This window comes from Excalfactoria chinensis, unplaced genomic scaffold (assembly GCF_039878825.1).
Source record: "Excalfactoria chinensis isolate bCotChi1 unplaced genomic scaffold, bCotChi1.hap2 Scaffold_329, whole genome shotgun sequence".
Taxonomy (NCBI): Eukaryota; Metazoa; Chordata; class Aves; order Galliformes; family Phasianidae; genus Excalfactoria; species Excalfactoria chinensis.
In genome coordinates, this window is record NW_027315617.1 from 58600 (window position 1) to 78379 (window position 19780).

Consider the following 19780-nt stretch of genomic DNA (forward strand, 5'->3'; position numbering starts at 1 on the left):
TCATCCCTGAAAGAAGACATTTTCTCTAGAAAATGATGCTTTCCATCGGAGTAGGCCACATTGTTTCCAGAATTCCTGCTTTCCTCTACAAAATAAGGACATTTCCACCCGAAATATCCATTTCTGTCAACATTTAGAAAATTTTCACGCGAATATGGGATACTTACCCCAGAAATAAGAAGTTCTCTCATAAGTATCGATCTTTCTCTTTGCAAAAATATTATTATTTTTACAAAAGAATTATTTTTAATACTTGGATATAGCATGTCATCCCAAAAATACTGGATTTCATCCCCTCATGAAGACACTTCCCTATAAAATCTTGTTTTCTATCAGAATATGTCATACTGTTTCCGGAATACCTGTTTTACTCTAGAAATTAAGGACATTTCTAAACTAATTGGCTGTTTCTGTTAAAATTAAAACATTTTCACATTAATACCAATACTTATCGCGGAGATTAGAAGTTCTCTCTTAAGAATCATTCTTTTTCTTTTCAAGAATACTATTCTCTTTCCAAAATAATGCTTTTCATCACTCAAGACAGCATTTTCACCCCCAAATTCTGGATTTCATCCACAAAAGAAGACATTTTCTCTAGAAAATGATGCTTTCCATCGGAATATGCCACATTGTTTCCAGAATTCCTGCTTTCCTCTACAAAATAAGGACATTTCCACTCGAAATATCCATTTCTGTCAACATTTCGAGAATTTTCACAATACTATCGATACTTATGCCAGAAATAAGAAGTTCTCTCTGAAGTATCACTCCTTATCCTTGCAATCAATATAGCTTTCTTTCCAAAATGATGCCATTCCTCCCTAAATATAGCATTTTTTCTCCAAATACTGATTTTCATCCCTATAAGAGGTCATTCTATCTACAGAATGCTGCTTTTTAGTATGATATGACACACTGTTGCCAGAATACTTCTTTTCCTTTACGAATTAAGGACATTTCCACCCTAAATATCAGTCTCTGTCAAAATTTGGAAAATTTTCACAAGACTATCAATAGTGACCCCAGAAATCAGAAGTTCTTTCTTAAGTTGTTACCTTAATCAAGTAACCTTAAGGAATCACGTCCTTTGTAATGTGCTTCCGACGGCCCCGTGGCCAAGTTACGCACTGCTTACACCAATGTGGTGGGTGGTAAAATGGCATTTAATTAACCTCGTGAGTCCCTTATATAGGGCTCCTATTTCATCTAATACATATGCATTACTGAGCATGGGAAGACCTATCGCGTTACAGCACGAGATCTCGCTGATGCCTAATACAACATTTCCCCCTCCCCATGCTCAATAAAGTCATGTCCCGTTACAACGCGAACGCTAGTCCTAAACCTAATATATAAAAATGTTAGTCTCCATATAAATCTAAAATATATAAGTTATCTAAAAAGTGAGGTAGACAAGCTACAATTCATGCAGAGGTAGGTAGTGCAATGTCTAATAATATTAGTGGTTTTCTAATTATTATATCCAAGGCATCTTGGGTCTATACAGTTCCTTCTTCTTCTTAAAGCTTATCATATATCCGTTGGCACTCCATTTTGTCATTAAATATTCTTTCTATCATACGCTGTAAACAACCCTGGATACATTGAAACACACAAGGTAGGCAAATCATTAAAGCTAAGAAAACTAAAATCCCTATAATTAATACTTTAAGAAACTGTTTAAGCCATGGGCCAATATTACCAAATAGTCCATCCAGCCAGCTGCCGAATGCATCATCAATTGCAATTTTCTTGGTATGCTCTTGCATCCACTCCAACTTCTTATGAATTGAATCACTGTGGTCGCTCAGATTGAAGCAGCACATCCCTTCAAAGTCCTTGCATCCGTGCCCTTGGGCCAGTAGCAGAAAGTCTATCGCAGCTCTGTTCTGGAGAACAGCATGTCTGATGTTATTAATGTCCATCAGGAGTTCCGACAAGACCATTGTGGTGACATTAGCTTCTTTCGCAGACCAACAAGCCAATCTCTCAATTTCTCTCAGCGCCTGGGCTGCAGCTACTCCTGGGGCTAAGATTGACGCAAAGATTCTGGCTGTGGGACCCCACAACTGAACCTCATCCCCACAATCCCGATCCAGATTTTTTATTGATCGTTTCTGGCGTTGCACTCGAACCATGCTTTTCATAACATTAATCACCGCAGAATGATTGGGAGCCAACAGTGTCAATTTTCCCAAATAACACGGACCCCCAACTGGATTCTTTGGTATCCCTTGCCAAGCTCTATCCCCACATATCAAGAATATACCCTTAGGAAGAGCTTTGGCTGTACCATTGCTCCATAATCCTTCCCCAGTCAAAGGTTCCTTCCGAGCACAACAACCAGAGCATGCTAGATTGTCAGGACCCCAATAGCATGAGATATTATAGTTGGACCCGTTAGGATGACGTACCACATGCTTCTGATTGTAAGAGAGCCAATTCCCACCCTCCTTTATGCAATGGTCTGCAAATGCATTCTCGGAGCCATCCCCGGAACAAGGACGAGAGAATCCCTCCACCCTTTCAGCAGAAAAACCACAATATGCCCCTGACAACCTATATGTGTCATATCGAATGGGGTTAACTAAAGTGAAAGTTTCGGATCCAATTCTTCTCTGTAATGGTGTCCTATTCCCAAGCAGGCCCTGCCATACCTTATGATTAGACAATTGACCCGGTGTCTTAAAACCCGAAAAATATAGACATCTAACTGGACGTTCCCACTTCTGAGTTTTCTTATTCCATGTTACATTACCGACTGATTGGGATCCAAGCAGCTGCAACTCTGGTGGATCCCATGGTAGGGAGGTATTCAAAGATCTAATAAGGCATGCAGACATTCTGGCCCAATGAGTGAAGTTAGACTCAAACGCCTTCATAAAGAAAACTGTGCTCACTGCATCTTTCTCGCATTTGTTCTTTCGCACATATCCGTTAAACTCCTCTGGGTCCCCACCTGGGTACACCAATAAGGCATGTACTAAACGGTGATGAGGCTGACTGTAAACTCAGGCAGAAATCTTTCTGCCCAGTTCGATTAGACCATGTGACCCAAATATTTTCTGGTTGTGACATGAGATGAGCACCCTCTCCCCCTGTAACAAACACAAATACATAAAAACACACAACAAGTGATACAACAAATGTCCTTCTCGTAGGTACAAGCAGTGGTTCTTTATCTGTTCCTTTCTTCTTTCCTGAAGAATCACTTCGCGGTTGCGGCTGGCGGGTTCCCATCAACCATGCCTGAAAAATCTTCGGCAGAATCGGGCTTCATGACCCAGCTTCCCGCAGGCTTGGCATTTTTCTCTAACCTTATACCGTCTCTCTGGAGCTGTACACTGGTTCTTGTAATGACCTATCTGGCCACATTTAAAGCAGGGGTTCTTAGATTGATTATTTTGTGCGGTCATAACCGAAAGCCATGCCTTTGTCAGGCCATCACTGGGCAATGGTGTTGCTTGTTGTTTGTCCAGCACATACTTAATAATTTCACCCGGAGTCTCCAGATCATCAGGAGCCGCCCGAATGATATCTCTAATATTCTGATGAGACTTTTGCTTAAGACAATCTTTTATAACGGAAGATAATGCTTCCTTAGGTAGTTCTGATCCTTCTACTGCCTGTATCAATCGATTGGCAAATTCAGAGAATGTTTCTGAGGGACCCTGCTTTATCTCTGACCACGGGGAAACAGGTTCTGCTTTTCTTACAAAGTTTCTAAAAGCAGTAGAAGCCGCCCCCGTGGAGGCAAGTAATTCTCCCGGACGGAGGAGCCTAAGCTGCTTCTCTGCAGATCCAGCCAGATCTGCATCCGTTCCTAAAAGCCTCATTAAACTAGTTTTCGGATCTCCCTCCTTCCCATTCGCTGGGTGGTTCGGATCACAAGCAGTCTGTGCTACAACAGCCTTAAGTTGTACCGTCCACTCCTCCTTCCACACAGTAAACTGTACTGGTTCAAGGACAACTCTCATAAGGCTTTCAATATCATATGGCAGTAGGGGACCCGGGGCCATAAGAGCCTCAAAGGTACTCATAGTCATCGGGGACCTCAAGCCCTTTTTCTCAATTGCCTCTATAAACCGAGTCACTGCTTTCGCTTCCAAAGGCACCCAAACTGGTCCTTTCTTCTGGACGACTATCGGAAACACCGCCCAGTCCCGTTCCTTAAGCCCCAACCCTCTCATTGATTCACGGATAACCGACCAATCGGTGGGCTTGCGAGAATCCTCTCGCTCCTCCCTCCTCCGGGGAGACGCGACCAATTGGGTGGGGGTAGGCGGAACCTTTCGTTCCTCCTCTTTTTCCTCCCCCTTCTGGGGAGGCGGGACCGACAGGGCAGGGGTAGGCATTTCCTTTCTTTCCGTCCCTCTCTCCTCCCCCTTCTGGGGAAACGGGACCGGCAGGGTGGGGGCAGGCAATTCCTTTCTCTCCACCCCTCTCTCCTCCCCCTCCTCGGGAGATAAGACAAACGGGGTGGGGATAGGCAATTTTTCTTTCCTCCGCTTTTTTCTCACCCTTCTCGGGACGAGATCCCTCCTCCGGAGGTGGGTCTGGGGGTGGCTCAACGCCTCCACGGCGCGCCTCCCCACACGACTCTCCCTCCCTCGGACAAATTCCATCCCCCTCAGGCGAGTAAAAGCTTTGCAAAGAGGGGTATAGGCGGGGATAATATGGTGGCGCCTCCCCAGATGACACAACTTCCGCCTTCTCTTCCGGAGTTGTTTCGGGCGCGGCCATGGCCATTGTGAAAACGGCCGGCGTGGCCGGCGCCATTTTGGGTGCAGAGTCGCCGCCAGAAAGCGATTCCTCCGCACCCCCCGGGACCCCGGACGTCCCAGTATCCAGACCAAAAACCCCAGTCGCGATGGCCTGGACTTGTTTCTCCTCCTTAGCGGCTTTAAGAGCACCCAGGACCAAACCCCAGGTTTTTAACTCCTCCGCTTTATACTCGTGCATTGCTCTATGGAGCATGGCAGCGGTGAAAGAATCCCACCGCTCCGAATCGAGCAGATTACTAGGGGAGGGTAAAATCTGCGCCACCTCCAAACAGGAGATGACGGCAGCTATATCCTTCTTAGAAGGAACATTTCTAACGCAGTGAGTTTTACAAACTCGTGATACTACCTTAATGACGGAATCCATTGTTTTTTCTGGTGCGCGACACCGTACGTCCTTGCACCCTTTGTATATACTCGAGACCTGTAGTCCCGCAGTCTTCCACGGTCCTCGTTTTCTTACGACCGAACCGCAGGTAGAACATCAGCTGCTTCAATTTCCGCCCACCGAGGCGCTTCTACGGGATCTAACCGTAGGACTTGCGTCCGCCACGCAGTTAGCCGTCGCACACTACCCCCAGGACGTGCCTCAGAGAGGGCACCAAATGTTACCTTAATCAAGTAACCTTAAGGAATCACGTCCTTTGTAATGTGCTTCCGACGGCCCCCGTGGCCAAGTTACGCACTGCTTACACCAATGTGGTGGGTGGTAAAATGGCATTTAATTAACCTCGTGAGTCCCTTATATAGGGCTCCTATTTCATCTAATACATATGCATTACTGAGCATGGGAAGACCTATCGCGTTACAGCACGAGATCTCGCTGATGCCTAATACAACATTATCACTCTTTATCTTCGCAAAAGTAGGATTTTCTTTCCAAAATAATGCTTCTCAACCTTAAAAACATCATTTCCTCCCCAAAGTGCTGGTTTTTTATCCCAAAAGATGACATTTTCTCTACAAAATGAAGCTTTCTAGCTCAGTTATCAAGCATTGCTTCCAGAATACCTGCTTTCCTCTACAAAACAAGGAGATTTCCACCTGAAATATCAATTTCTGACAACATTTAGGCAATTTTTCACCAGAATAACAATACTTATCCCAGAAATAAGAAGTTCTCTCCTAAGTATCACTCCTTATCCTTGCAATAAATGGAATTTTCTTTCCAAAATAATGCTTTTCATCCCTCAAATCAGCATTTTATTCTATAAAATGCTGGTTTTCATTTTTGAAAGAAGACATTTTCTCTACAAAATGATGCTTTCTAGCATCGTATGACCCATTGTTTCCAGAATTCCTATTTTCCTCTACATAACCTGGATATTCCCACCCGAAATTTCCATTTCTGTCACCATTTAGAATTGATTCACAGAAATATCAAAACTTACCCCACAAATTACAAGGTCCGTCTTAAGTATCACTCTTTATCTTGGCAAAATTATGATTTTCATTCCAAAATAATGCCTTTCACCATAACAATAGCATTTTATTCCCCAAAATGCTGGTCTTCATCCCTGAAGGAAGACGTTTTCTCTACAAAATGATGCTTTCTAGAGGAATATTGCACCTTGTTTCCAGAATACCCGTTTTCCTCTACAGAATTCAGACATCTCCACGCGAAATATTAATTTCCGTCAGAATTTGGAAAATTTTCACGCGAATATGGATACTTACCCCAGAAATAAGAAGTTCTCTCATAAGTATCGTTTTTTTCTCTTTGCAAAAATATTATTATGTTTACAAAAAAAAAATATATTCAAAACTTGGATACAGCATGTCGTTCCAGAAATACTAGATTTCATTCCCTAATGAAGACACTCCTCATAAAATCTTCTTTTTTCTTACAAAAAAGCTATCATTTCTTATCATTACAAAACAATTTTCTAACTCAGTTTATATTCTACTTTCATTCCTTTCTTATAAAGTCTCGTTTTCCTCTTAATATTTCCTTCATCGTTCTGTTGCATAATTTTAACTCGACAACCTATATGCTTCTCACTCAAAAGAAAGGTACCGGCCGAAGTCGCACTACTTGGCTGCAGCAGAGACGCTCGAATCACGGACCTCGGTTGTTGCCGCTTCGCCGAGAAAAGAGCGGTCGCGGCCAAGTCGGTAGCCGATAAAGAGCGACTTCGGCCGGCTGCTTTCTTCCGAGGCGGGGGGGTTCCTCACGGCAGCCCGGAAAGGAACACTTTGTCCTCAGCTTCCTTTCTCGCTGAAAGCACAACTCCTAGCACTGTTCCAAGCGGTTATTCTTCCGTTTGGACAGATTTCGTTTCTTTCCTCTTTTTCCATTGCTACACAACTAGTTTCTCAGTCGAAGTGGAAAGAAACGAGTTCTTCTTACTTATCTGACGGGCGTGCTCAATAGAGCTGGGAGTTGCTCATTCGGAGAGAACACGACTTGATGTTCAGTTCGCTCTATTCTTGGCTGCGGGGATACGCTTCTCCCTCGAGAGAGGTGCCGGCCGAAGTCGCACTACTCGGCTGCAGCAGAGACGCTCGAATCACGGACCTCGGTTGTTGCCGCTTCGCCGAGAAAAGAGCGGTCGCGGCCAAGTCGGTAGCCGATAAAGAGCGACTTCGGCCGGCTGCTTTCTTCCGAGGCGGGGGGGTTCCTCACGGCAGCCCGGAAAGGAACACTTTGTCCTCAGCTTCCTTTCTCGCTGAAAGCACAACTCCTAGCACTGTTCCAAGCGGTTATTCTTCCGTTTGGACAGATTTCGTTTCTTTCCTCTTTTTCCATTGCTACACAACTAGTTTCTCAGTCGAAGTGGAAAGAAACGAGTTCTTCTTACTTATCTGACGGGCGTGCTCAATAGAGCTGGGAGTTGCTCATTCGGAGACAACACGACTTGATGTTCAGTTCGCTCTATTCTTGGCTGCGGGGATACGCTTCTCCCTCGAGAGAGGTGCCGGCCGAAGTCGCACTACTCGGCTGCAGCAGAGACGCTCGAATCACGGACCTCGGTTGTTGCCGCTTCGCCGAGAAAAGAGCGGTCGCGGCCAAGTCGGTAGCCGATAAAGAGCGACTTCGGCCGGCTGCTATCTCCCGCGGCGGTGGTGTTCTTCACTTTCGCATTTTCACGCGAATATGGATACTTACCCCAGAAATAAGAAGTTCTCTCATAAGCATCGTACTTTCTCTTTGCAAAAATATTATTATTTTTACAAAAAATTATTTTTAATACTTGGATATAGCATGTCATCCCAAAAATACTGGATTTCATCCCCTCATGAAGACACTTTCCCTATAAAATCTTGTTTTCTATCAGAATATGTCATACTGTTTCCGGAATACCTGTTTTACTCTAGAAATTAAGGACATTTCTAAACTAATTGGCAGTTTCTGTTAAAATTAAAACGTTTTCACATTAATACCAATACTTATCGCGGAGATTAGAAGTTCTCTCTTAAGAATCATTCTTTATCTTTTCAAGAATACTATTCTCTTTCCAAAATAATGCTTTTCATCACTCAAGACAGCATTTTCACCCCCAAATTCTGGATTTCATCCCCAAAAGAAGACATTTTCTCTAGAAAATGATGCTTTCCATCGGAGTAGGCCACATTGTTTCCAGAATTCCTGCTTTCCTCTACAAAATAAGGACATTTCCACTCGAAATATCCATTTCTGTCAACATTTAGAAAATTTTCACGCGAATATGGATACTTACCCCAGAAATAAGAAGTTCTCTCATAAGTATCGATCTTTCTCTTTGCAAAAATATTATTATTTTTACAAAAGAATTATTTTTAATACTTGGATATAGCATGTCATCCCAAAAATACTGGATTTCATCCCCTCATGAAGACACTTTCCCTATAAAATCGTTTTCTATCAGAATATGCCATACTGTTTCCAGAATACCTGTTTTACTCTAGAAATTAAGGACATTTCTAAACTAATTGGCAGTTTCTGTTAAAATTAAAACATTTTCACATTAATACCAATACTTATCGCGGAGATTAGAAGTTCTCTCTTAAGAATCATTCTTTATCTTTTCAAGAATACTATTCTCTTTCCAAAATAATGCTTTTCATCACTCAAGACAGCATTTTCACCCCCAAATTCTGGATTTCATCCCCAAAAGAAGACATTTTCTCTAGAAAATGATGCTTTCCATCGGAGTAGGCCACATTGTTTCCAGAATTCCTGCTTTCCTCTACAAAATATGGACATTTCCACCCGAATTATCCATTTCTGTCAACATTTAGAAAATTTTCACACTACTATCGATACTTATGCCAGAAATAAGAAGTTCTCTCTGAAGTATCACTCCTTATCCTTGCAATCAATATAGCTTTCTTTCCAAAATGATGCCATTCCTCCCTAAATATAGCATTTTTTCTCCAAATACTGATTTTCATCCCTATAAGAGGTCATTCTATCTACAGAATGCTGCTTTTTAGTATGATATGACACACTGTTGCCAGAATACTTCTTTTCCTTTACAAATTAAGGACATTTCCACCCTAAATATCAGTCTCTGTCAAAATTTGGAAAATTTTCACAAGACTATCAATAGTGACCCCAGAAATCAGAAGTTCTTTCTTAAGTATCACTCTTTATCTTTGCAAAAGTAGGATTTTCTTTCCAAAATAATGCTTCTCAACCTTAAAAACATCATTTCCTCCCCAAAGTGCTGGTTTTTATCCCAAAAGATGACATTTTCTCTACAAAATGAAGCTTTCTAGCTCAGTTATCAAGCATTGCTTCCAGAATACCTGCTTTCCTCTACAAAACAAGGAGATTTCCACCCGAAATATCAATTTCTGACAACATTTAGGCAATTTTTTCACCAGAATAACAATACTTATCCCAGAAATAAGAAGTTCTCTCCTAAGTATCACTCCTTATCCTTGCAATAAATGGAATTTTCTTTCCAAAATAATGCTTTTCATCCCTAAAAATAGCATTTTCTCCCCAAAATTCTGGTTTTTAACCACAATAGAAGATAACTTCCTCTACAAAACGATGCTTTCTGGAGAATATGACGCATTAATTCCTGTTTGCCTGTACAAAAGTAGGGCATTTCCACCCGAAATATCAATTTCTGTCTACATTTAGACCATTTTTCACCAGAATAACAATACTTATCCCAGAAATAAGAAGGTTATCGCTCCTTATCATTGCAATAAATGGAATTTTCTTTCCAAAATAATGCTTTTCATCCCACCAATCAGCATTTTATTCCCCAAAATGCTGGTCTTCATCCCTGAAAGAAGACGTTTTCTCTACAAAATGATGCTTTCTAGCAGAATATGGCACTTTGTATCCAGAATACCTGTTTTCCTCTACAGAATAGAGACATCTCCACCCGAAATATCAATTTCCGTCAAAAGTTTGAAAATTTTCACACGAATATGGATAGTTATCCCAGAAATCAGAAGTTCTCTCTTAAGTATCATTCTTTATCTGGCAAAAATATTATCTTTCCAAAATAATGCTTTTTAATGCCTGCATATAGCGTTTTCTCCCCAAATTTCTGGCTTTCATCTCCAAAGGAAGACATTTTCTCTACAAAATGATGCTTTCTAGCATCATATGACCCATTGTTTCCAGAATTCCTGTTTTCCTCTACTGAACCAGGACATTCCCACCCGAAATTTCCATTTCTGTCAACATTTAGAATAGTTTCACAGAAATATCAAAACTTCCCCACAAATTACAAGGTCTGTCTTAAGTATCACTCTTTATCTTGGCAAAAGTATGATTTTCTTTCCAAAATAATGCTTTTCACCGTAACAATAGCATTTTATTCCCAAAAATGCTGGTTTTCATCCCTGAAAGAAGACATTTTCTCTAGAAAATGATGCTTTCCATCGGAGTAGGCCACATTGTTTCCAGAATTCCTGCTTTCCTCTACAAAATAAGGACATTTCCACTCGAAATATCCATTTCTGTCAACATTTAGAAAATTTTCACGCGAATATGGATACTTACCCCCAGAAATAAGAAGTTCTCTCATAAGTATCGATCTTTCTCTTTGCAAAAATATTATTATTTTTACAAAATAATTATTTTTAATACTTGGATATAGCATGTCATCCCAAAAATACTGGATTTCATCCCCTCATGAAGACACTTTCCCTATAAAATCTTGTTTTCCTATCAGAATATGTCATACTGTTTCCGGAATACCCTTTTTTACTCTAGAAATTAAGGACATTTCTAAACTAATTGGCAGTTTCTGTTAAAATTAAAACGTTTTCACATTAATACCAATACTTATCGCGGAGATTAGAAGTTCTCTCTTAAGAATCATTCTTTATCTTTTCAAGAATACTATTCTCTTTCCAAAATAATGCTTTTCATCACTCAAGACAGCATTTTCACCCCCAAATTCTGGATTTCATCCCCGAAAGAAGACATTTTCTCTAGAAAATGATGCTTTCCATCGGAGTAGGCCACATTGTTTCCAGAATTCCTGCTTTCCTCTACAAAATAAGGACATTTCCACTCGAAATATCCATTTCTGTCAACATTTAGAAAATTTTCACGCGAATATGGATACTTACCCCAGAAATAAGAAGTTCTCTCATAAGTATCGATCTTTCTCTTTGCAAAAATATTATTATTTTTACAAAATAATTATTTTTAATACTTGGATATAGCATGTCATCCCAAAAATACTGGATTTCATCCCCTCATGAAGACACTTTCCCTATAAAATCTTGTTTTCTATCAGAATATGTCATACTGTTTCCGGAATACCTTTTTTACTCTAGAAATTAAGGACATTTCTAAACTAATTGGCAGTTTCTGTTAAAATTAAAACGTTTTCACATTAATACCAATACTTATCGCGGAGATTAGAAGTTCTCTCTTAAGAATCATTCTTTATCTTTTCAAGAATACTATTCTCTTTCCAAAATAATGCTTTTCATCACTCAAGACAGCATTTTCACCCCCAAATTCTGGATTTCATCCACAAAAGAAGACATTTTCTCTAGAAAATGATGCTTTCCATCGGAGTAGGCCACATTGTTTCCAGAATTCCTGCTTTCCCTCTACAAAATAAGGACATTTCCACCCGAAATATCCATTTCTGTCAACATTTCGAGAATTTTCACAATACTATCGATACTTATGCCAGAAATAAGAAGTTCTCTCTGAAGTATCACTCCTTATCCTTGCAATCAATATAGCTTTCTTTCCAAAATGATGCCATTCCTCCCTAAATATAGCATTTTTTCTCCAAATACTGATTTTCATCCCTATAAGAGGTCATTCTATCTACAGAATGCTGCTTTTTAGTATGATATGACACACTGTTGCCAGAATAGTTCTTTTCCTTTACAAATTAAGGACATTTCCACCCTAAATATCAGTCTCTGTCAAAATTTGGAAAATTTTCACAAGACTATCAATAGTGACCCCAGAAATCAGAAGTTCTTTCTTAAGTATCACTCTTTATCTTTGCAAAAGTAGGATTTTCTTTCCAAAATAATGCTTCTCAACCTTAAAAAACATCATTTCCTCCCCAAAGTGCTGGTTTTTATCCCCAAAAGATGACATTTTCTCTACAAAATGAAGCTTTCTTGCTCAGTTATCAAGCATTGCTTCCAGAATACCTGCTTTCCTCTACAAAACAAGGAGATTTCCACCCGAAATATCAATTTCTGACAACATTTAGGCAATTTTTCACCAGAATAACAATACTTATCCCAGAAATAAGAAGTTCTCTCCTAAGTATCACTCCTTATCCTTGCAATAAATGGAATTTTCTTTCCAAAATAATGCTTTTCATCCCTAAAAATAGCATTTTCTCCCCAAAATTCTGGTTTTTAACCACAATAGAAGATAACTTCCTCTACAAAACGATGCTTTCTGGGAGAATATGACGCATTAATTCCACCATGCCTGTTTGCCTGTACAAAAGTAGGGCATTTCCACCCGAAATATCAATTTCTGTCTACATTTAGACCATTTTTCACCAGAATAACAATACTTATCCCAGAAATAAGAAGGTTATCACTCCTTATCATTGCAATAAATGGAATTTTCTTTCCAAAATAATGCTTTTCATCCCACAAATCAGCATTTTATTCCCCAAAATGCTGGTCTTCATCCCTGAAAGAAGACGTTTTCTCTACAAAATGATGCTTTCTAGCATCATATGACCCATTGTTTCCAGAATTCCTGTTTTTCCTCTACTGAACCAGGACATTCCCACCCGAAATTTCCATTTCTGTCAACATTTAGAATAGTTTCACAGAAATATCAAAACTTCCCCACAAATTACAAGGTCTGTCTTAAGTATCACTCTTTATCTTGGCAAAAGTATGATTTTCTTTCCAAAATAATGCTTTTCACCCTAACAATAGCATTTTATTCCCAAAAATGCTGGTTTTCATCCCTGAAAGAAGACATTTTCTCTAGAAAATGATGCTTTCCATCGGAGTAGGCCACATTGTTTCCAGAATTCCTGCTTTCCTCTACAAAATAAGGACATTTCCACCCGAAATATCCATTTCTGTCAACATTTAGAAAATTTTCACGCGAATATGGATACTTACCCCAGAAATAAGAAGTTCTCTCATAAGTATCGATCTTTCTCTTTGCAAAAATATTATTATTTTTACAAAAGAATTATTTTTAATACTTGGATATAGCATGTCATCCCAAAAATACTGGATTTCATCCCCTCATGAAGACACTTCCCTATAAAATCTTGTTTTCTATCAGAATATGTCATACTGTTTCCGGAATACCTGTTTTACTCTAGAAATTAAGGACATTTCTAAACTAATTGGCTGTTTCTGTTAAAATTAAAACATTTTCACATTAATACCAATACTTATCGCGGAGATTAGAAGTTCTCTCTAAGAATCATTCTTTATCTTTTCAAGAATACTATTCTCTTTCCAAAATAATGCTTTTCATCACTCAAGACAGCATTTTCACCCCCAAATTCTGGATTTCATCCACAAAAGAAGACATTTTCTCTAGAAAATGATGCTTTCCATCGGAATATGCCACATTGTTTCCAGAATTCCTGCTTTCCTCTACAAAATAAGGACATTTCCACTCGAAATATCCATTTCTGTCAACATTTCGAGAATTTTCCACAATACTATCGATACTTATGCCAGAAATAAGAAGTTCTCTCTGAAGTATCACTCCTTATCCTTGCAATCAATATAGCTTTCTTTCCAAAATGATGCCATTCCTCCCTAAATATAGCATTTTTTCTCCAAATACTGATTTTCATCCCTATAAGAGGTCATTCTATCTACAGAATGCTGCTTTTTAGTATGATATGACACACTGTTGCCAGAATACTTCTTTTCCTTTACGAATTAAGGACATTTCCACCCTAAATATCAGTCTCTGTCAAAATTTGGAAAATTTTCACAAGACTATCAATAGTGACCCCAGAAATCAGAAGTTCTTTCTTAAGTATCACTCTTTATCTTTGCAAAAGTAGGATTTTCTTTCCAAAATAATGCTTCTCAACCTTAAAAACATCATTTCCTCCCCAAAGTGCTGGTTTTTATCCCAAAAGATGACATTTTCTCTACAAAATGAAGCTTTCTTGCTCAGTTATCAAGCATTGCTTCCAGAATACCTGCTTTCCTCTACAAAACAAGGAGATTTCCACCTGAAATATCAATTTCTGACAACATTTAGGCAATTTTTCACCAGAATAACAATACTTATCCCAGAAATAAGAAGTTCTCTCCTAAGTATCACTCCTTATCCTTGCAATAAATGGAATTTTCTTTCCAAAATAATGCTTTTCATCCCTCAAATCAGCATTTTATTCTATAAAATGCTGGTTTTCATTTTTGAAAGAAGACATTTTCTCTACAAAATGATGCTTTCTAGCATCGTATGACCCATTGTTTCCAGAATTCCTATTTTCCTCTACATAACCTGGATATTCCCACCCGAAATTTCCATTTCTGTCACCATTTAGAATTGATTCACAGAAATATCAAAACTTACCCCACAAATTACAAGGTCCGTCTTAAGTATCACTCTTTATCTTGGCAAAATTATGATTTTCATTCCAAAATAATGCCTTTCACCTTAACAATAGCATTTTATTCCCCAAAATGCTGGTCTTCATCCTGAAGGAAGACGTTTTCTCTACAAAATGATGCTTTCTAGAGGAATATTGCACCTTGTTTCCAGAATACCCGTTTTCCTCTACAGAATTCAGACATCTCCACGCGAAATATTAATTTCCGTCAGAATTTGGAAAATTTTCACGCGAATATGGATACTTACCCCAGAAATAAGAAGTTCTCTCATAAGTATCGTTTTTTCTCTTTGCAAAAATATTATTATGTTTACAAAAAAAAATATATTCAAAACTTGGATACAGCATGTCGTTCCAGAAAATACTAGATTTCATTCCCTAATGAAGACACTCCTCATAAAATCTTCTTTTTTCTTACAAAAAAGCTATCATTTCTTATCATTACAATACAATTTTCTAACTCAGTTTATATTCTACTTTCATTCCTTTCTTATAAAGTCTCGTTTTCCTCTTAATATTTCCTTCATCGTTCTGTTGCATAATTTTAACTCGACAACCTATATGCTTCTCACTCAAAAGAAAGGTACCGGCCGAAGTCGCACTACTCGGCTGCAGCAGAGACGCTCGAATCACGGACCTCGGTTGTTGCCGCTTCTCCGAGAAAAGAGCGGTCGCGGCCAAGTCGGTAGCCGATAAAGAGCGACTTCGGCCGGCTGCTTTCTTCCGAGGCGGGGGGGTTCCTCACGGCAGCCCGGAAAGGAACACTTTGTCCTCAGCTTCCTTTCTCGCTGAAAGCACAACTCCTAGCACTGTTCCAAGCGGTTATTCTTCCGTTTGGACAGATTTCGTTTCTTTCCTCTTTTTCCATTGCTACACAACTAGTTTCTCAGTCGAAGTGGAAAGAAACGAGTTCTTCTTACTTATCTGACGGGCGTGCTCAATAGAGCTGGGAGTTGCTCATTCGGAGAGAACACGACTTGATGTTCAATTCGCTCTATTCTAGGCTGCGGGGATACGCTTCTCCCTCGAGAGAGGTGCCGGCCGAAGTCGCGCTACTCGGCTGCAGCAGAGACGCTCGAATCACGGACCTCGGTTGTTGCCGCTTCGCCGAGAAAAGAGCGGTCGCGGCCAAGTCGGTAGCCGATAAAGAGCGACTTCGGCCGGGCTGCTTTCTTCCGAGGCGGGGGGGTTCCTCACGGCAGCCCGGAAAGGAACACTTTGTCCTCAGCTTCCTTTCTCGCTGAAAGCACAACTCCTAGCACTGTTCCAAGCGGTTATTCTTCCGTTTGGACAGATTTCGTTTCTTTCCTCTTTTTCCATTGCTACACAACTAGTTTCTCAGTCGAAGTGGAAAGAAACGAGTTCTTCTTACTTATCTGACGGGCGTGCTCAATAGAGCTGGGAGTTGCTCATTCGGAGAGAACACGACTTGATGTTCAGTTCGCTCTATTCTTGGCTGCGGGGATACGCTTCTCCCTCGAGAGAGGTGCCGGCCGAAGTCGCACTACTCGGCTGCAGCAGAGACGCTCGAATCACGGACCTCGGTTGTTGCCGCTTCGCCGAGAAAAGAGCGGTCGCGGCCAAGTCGGTAGCCGATAAAGAGCGACTTCGGCCGGCTGCTTTCTTCCGAGGCGGGGGGGTTCCTCACGGCAGCCCGGAAAGGAACACTTTGTCCTCAGCTTCCTTTCTCGCTGAAAGCACAACTCCCTAGCACTGTTCCAAGCGGTTATTCTTCCGTTTGGACAGATTTCGTTTCTTTCCTCTTTTTCCATTGCTACACAACTAGTTTCTCAGTCGAAGTGGAAAGAAACGAGTTCTTCTTACTTATCTGACGGGCGTGCTCAATAGAGCTGGGAGTTGCTCATTCGGAGAGAACACGACTTGATGTTCAGTTCGCTCTATTCTTGGCTGCGGGGATACGCTTCTCCCTCGAGAGAGGTGCCGGCCGAAGTCGCACTACTCGGCTGCAGCAGAGACGCTCGAATCACGGACCTCGGTTGTTGCCGCTTCGCCGAGAAAAGAGCGGTCGCGGCCAAGTCGGTAGCCGATAAAGAGCGACTTCGGCCGGCCTGCTATCTCCCGCGGCGGTGGTGTTCTTCACTTTCGCATTTTCACGCGAATATGGATACTTACCCCCAGAAATAAGAAGTTCTCTCATAAGCATCGTACTTTCTCTTTGCAAAAATATTATTATTTTTACAAAAAATTATTTTTAATACTTGGATATAGCATGTCATCCCAAAAATACTGGATTTCATCCCCTCATGAAGACACTTTCCCTATAAAATCTTGTTTTCTATCAGAATATGTCATACTGTTTCCGGAATACCTGTTTTACTCTAGAAATTAAGGACATTTCTAAACTAATTGGCAGTTTCTGTTAAAATTAAAACATTTTCACATTAATATCAATACTTATCGCGGAGATTAGAAGTTCTCTCTTAAGAATCATTCTTTATCTTTTCAAGAATACTATTCTCTTTCCAAAATAATGCTTTTCATCACTCAAGACAGCATTTTCACCCCCAAATTCTGGATTTCAACCCCAAAAGAAGACATTTTCCTCTAGAAAATGATGCTTTCCATCGGAATATGCCACATTGTTTCCAGAATTCCTGCTTTCCTCTACAAAATAAGGACATTTCCACCCGAAATATCCATTTCTGTCAACATTTCGAGAATTTTCACAATACTATCGATACTTATGCCAGAAATAAGAAGTTCTCTCTGAAGTATCACTCCTTATCCTTGCAATCAATATAGCTTTCTTTCCAAAATGATGCCATTCCTCCCTAAATATAGCATTTTTTCTCCAAATACTGATTTTCATCCCTATAAGAGGTCATTCTATCTACAGAATGCTGCTTTTTAGTATGATATGACACACTGTTGCCAGAATAGTTCTTTTCCTTTACAAATTAAGGACATTTCCACCCTAAATATCAGTCTCTGTCAAAATTTGGAAAATTTTCACAAGACTATCAATAGTGACCCCAGAAATCAGAAGTTCTTTCTTAAGTATCACTCTTTATCTTCGCAAAAGTAGGATTTTCTTTCCAAAATAATGCTTCTCAACCTTAAAAAACATCATTTCCTCCCCAAAGTGCTGGTTTTTATCCCCAAAAGATGACATTTTCTCTACAAAATGAAGCTTTCTAGCTCAGTTATCAAGCATTGCTTCCAGAATACCTGCTTTCCTCTACAAAACAAGGAGATTTCCACCCGAAATATCAATTTCTGACAACATTTAGGCAATTTTTCACCAGAATAACAATACTTATCCCAGAAATAAGAAGTTCTCTCCTAAGTATCACTCCTTATCCTTGCAATAAATGGAATTTCTTTCCAAAATAATGCTTTTCATCCCTAAAAAATAGCATTTTCTCCCCAAAATTCTGGTTTTTAACCACAATAGAAGATAACTTCCTCTACAAAACGATGCTTTCTGGGAGAATATGACGCATTAATTCCACCATGCCTGTTTGCCTGTACAAAAGTAGGGCATTTCCACCCGAAATATCAATTTCTGTCTACATTTAGACCATTTTTCACCAGAATAACAATACTTATCCCAGAAATAAGAAGGTTATCACTCCTTATCATTGCAATAAATGGAATTTTCTTTCCAAAATAATGCTTTTCATCCCACAAATCAGCATTTTATTCCCCAAAATGCTGGTCTTCATCCCTGGAAGAAGACGTTTTCTCTACAAAATGATGCTTTCTAGCAGAATATGGCACTTTGTATCCAGAATACCTGCTTTCCTCTACAGAATAGAGACATCTCCACGCGAAATATCAATTATCGTCAAAATTTGGAAAATTTTCACGAGAATATGGATACTTACCCCAGAAATAAGATCTCTCATAAGTATCGATCTTTCTCTTTGCAAAAATATTATTATTTTTACAAAAGAATTATTTTTAATACTTGGATATAGCATGTCATCCCAAAAATACTGGATTTTATCCTTTCATGATGACACTTTCCCTATAAAATCTTGTTTTCTATCAGAATATGTCATACTGTTTCCGGAATACCTGTTTTACTCTAGAAATTAAGGACATTTCTAAACTAATTGGCAGTTTCTGTTAAAATTAAAGCATTTTCATATTAATATCAATACTTATCGCGGAGATTAGAAGTTCTCTCTTAAGAATAATTCTTTATCTTTTCAAGAATACTATTCTCTTTCCAAAATAATGCATTTCATCACTCAAGACAGCATTTTCACCCCCAAATTCTGGATTTCATCCCCGAAAGAAGACATTTTCTCTAGAAAATGATGCTTTTCATCGGAGTAGGCCACATTGTTTCCAGAATTCCTGCTTTCCTCTACAAAATGAAGACATTTCCACCCGAATTATCCATTTCTGTCAACATTTAGAAAATTTTCACGCGAATATGGATACTTACCACAGAAATAAGAAGTTCTCTCATAAGTATCGATCTTTCTCTTTGCAAAAATATTATTATTTTTACAAAATAATTATTTTTAATACTTGGATATAGCATGTCATCCCAAAAATACTGGATTTCATCCCCTCATGAAGACACTTTCCCTATAAAATCTTGTTTTCTATCAGAATATGTCATACTGTTTCCGGAATACCTTTTTTACTCTAGAAATTAAGGACATTTCTAAACTAATTGGCAGTTTCTGTTAAAATTAAAACGTTTTCACATTAATACCAATACTTATCGCGGAGATTAGAAGTTCTCTCTTAAGAATCATTCTTTATCTTTTCAAGAATACTATTCTCTTTCCAAAATAATGCTTTTCATCACTCAAGACAGCATTTTCACCCCCAAATTCTGGATTTCATCCCCGAAAGAAGACATTTTCTCTAGAAAATGATGCTTTCCATCGGAGTAGGCCACATTGTTTCCAGAATTCCTGCTTTCCTCTACAAAATAAGGACATTTCCACGCGAAATATCCATTTCTGTCAACATTTCGAGAATTTTCACAATACTATCGATACTTATGCCAGAAATAAG

General features: G+C 39.4%; 2 protein-coding genes across 2 annotated transcripts; both read right to left on the reverse strand.

Moving 5' to 3' along the window:
* Nucleotides 1-1117: 1117 nt before the first annotated feature.
* Nucleotides 1118-4494, reverse strand: LOC140264874 (uncharacterized). The gene is made up of 2 exons (XM_072360760.1): nt 3248-4494; nt 1118-2962 (listed from the first exon to the last, which is right to left on the reverse strand). Exons 1-2 carry the CDS (start codon nt 4356-4358, stop codon nt 1524-1526), a joined length of 2550 nt encoding a protein of 849 aa, XP_072216861.1. The 5' UTR covers nt 4359-4494; the 3' UTR covers nt 1118-1523.
* A 9-nt stretch (nt 4495-4503) lies between these two features.
* On the reverse strand, nt 4504-5446 carry LOC140264875 (uncharacterized; the record flags this gene model as incomplete). Its single annotated transcript, XM_072360761.1, has 1 exon — nt 4504-5446. A coding segment is annotated over exon 1 (648 nt), but the record flags the coding sequence as incomplete, so codon positions are not given.
* Between the last annotated feature and the right edge of the window lie 14334 nt (nt 5447-19780).

Coding starts and splice junctions, on each gene's coding strand:
- LOC140264874 (XM_072360760.1), bottom strand. CDS start 4,358: ATGCCTACCCCTGCCCTGTCGGTCCCGCCTCCCCAGAAGGGGGAGGAA. Junction 2,963..3,247: donor CCGAAGATTTTTCAGGCATG/GTTGATGGGAAC, acceptor TGGTGTACCCAG/GTGGGGACCCAGAGGAGTTT.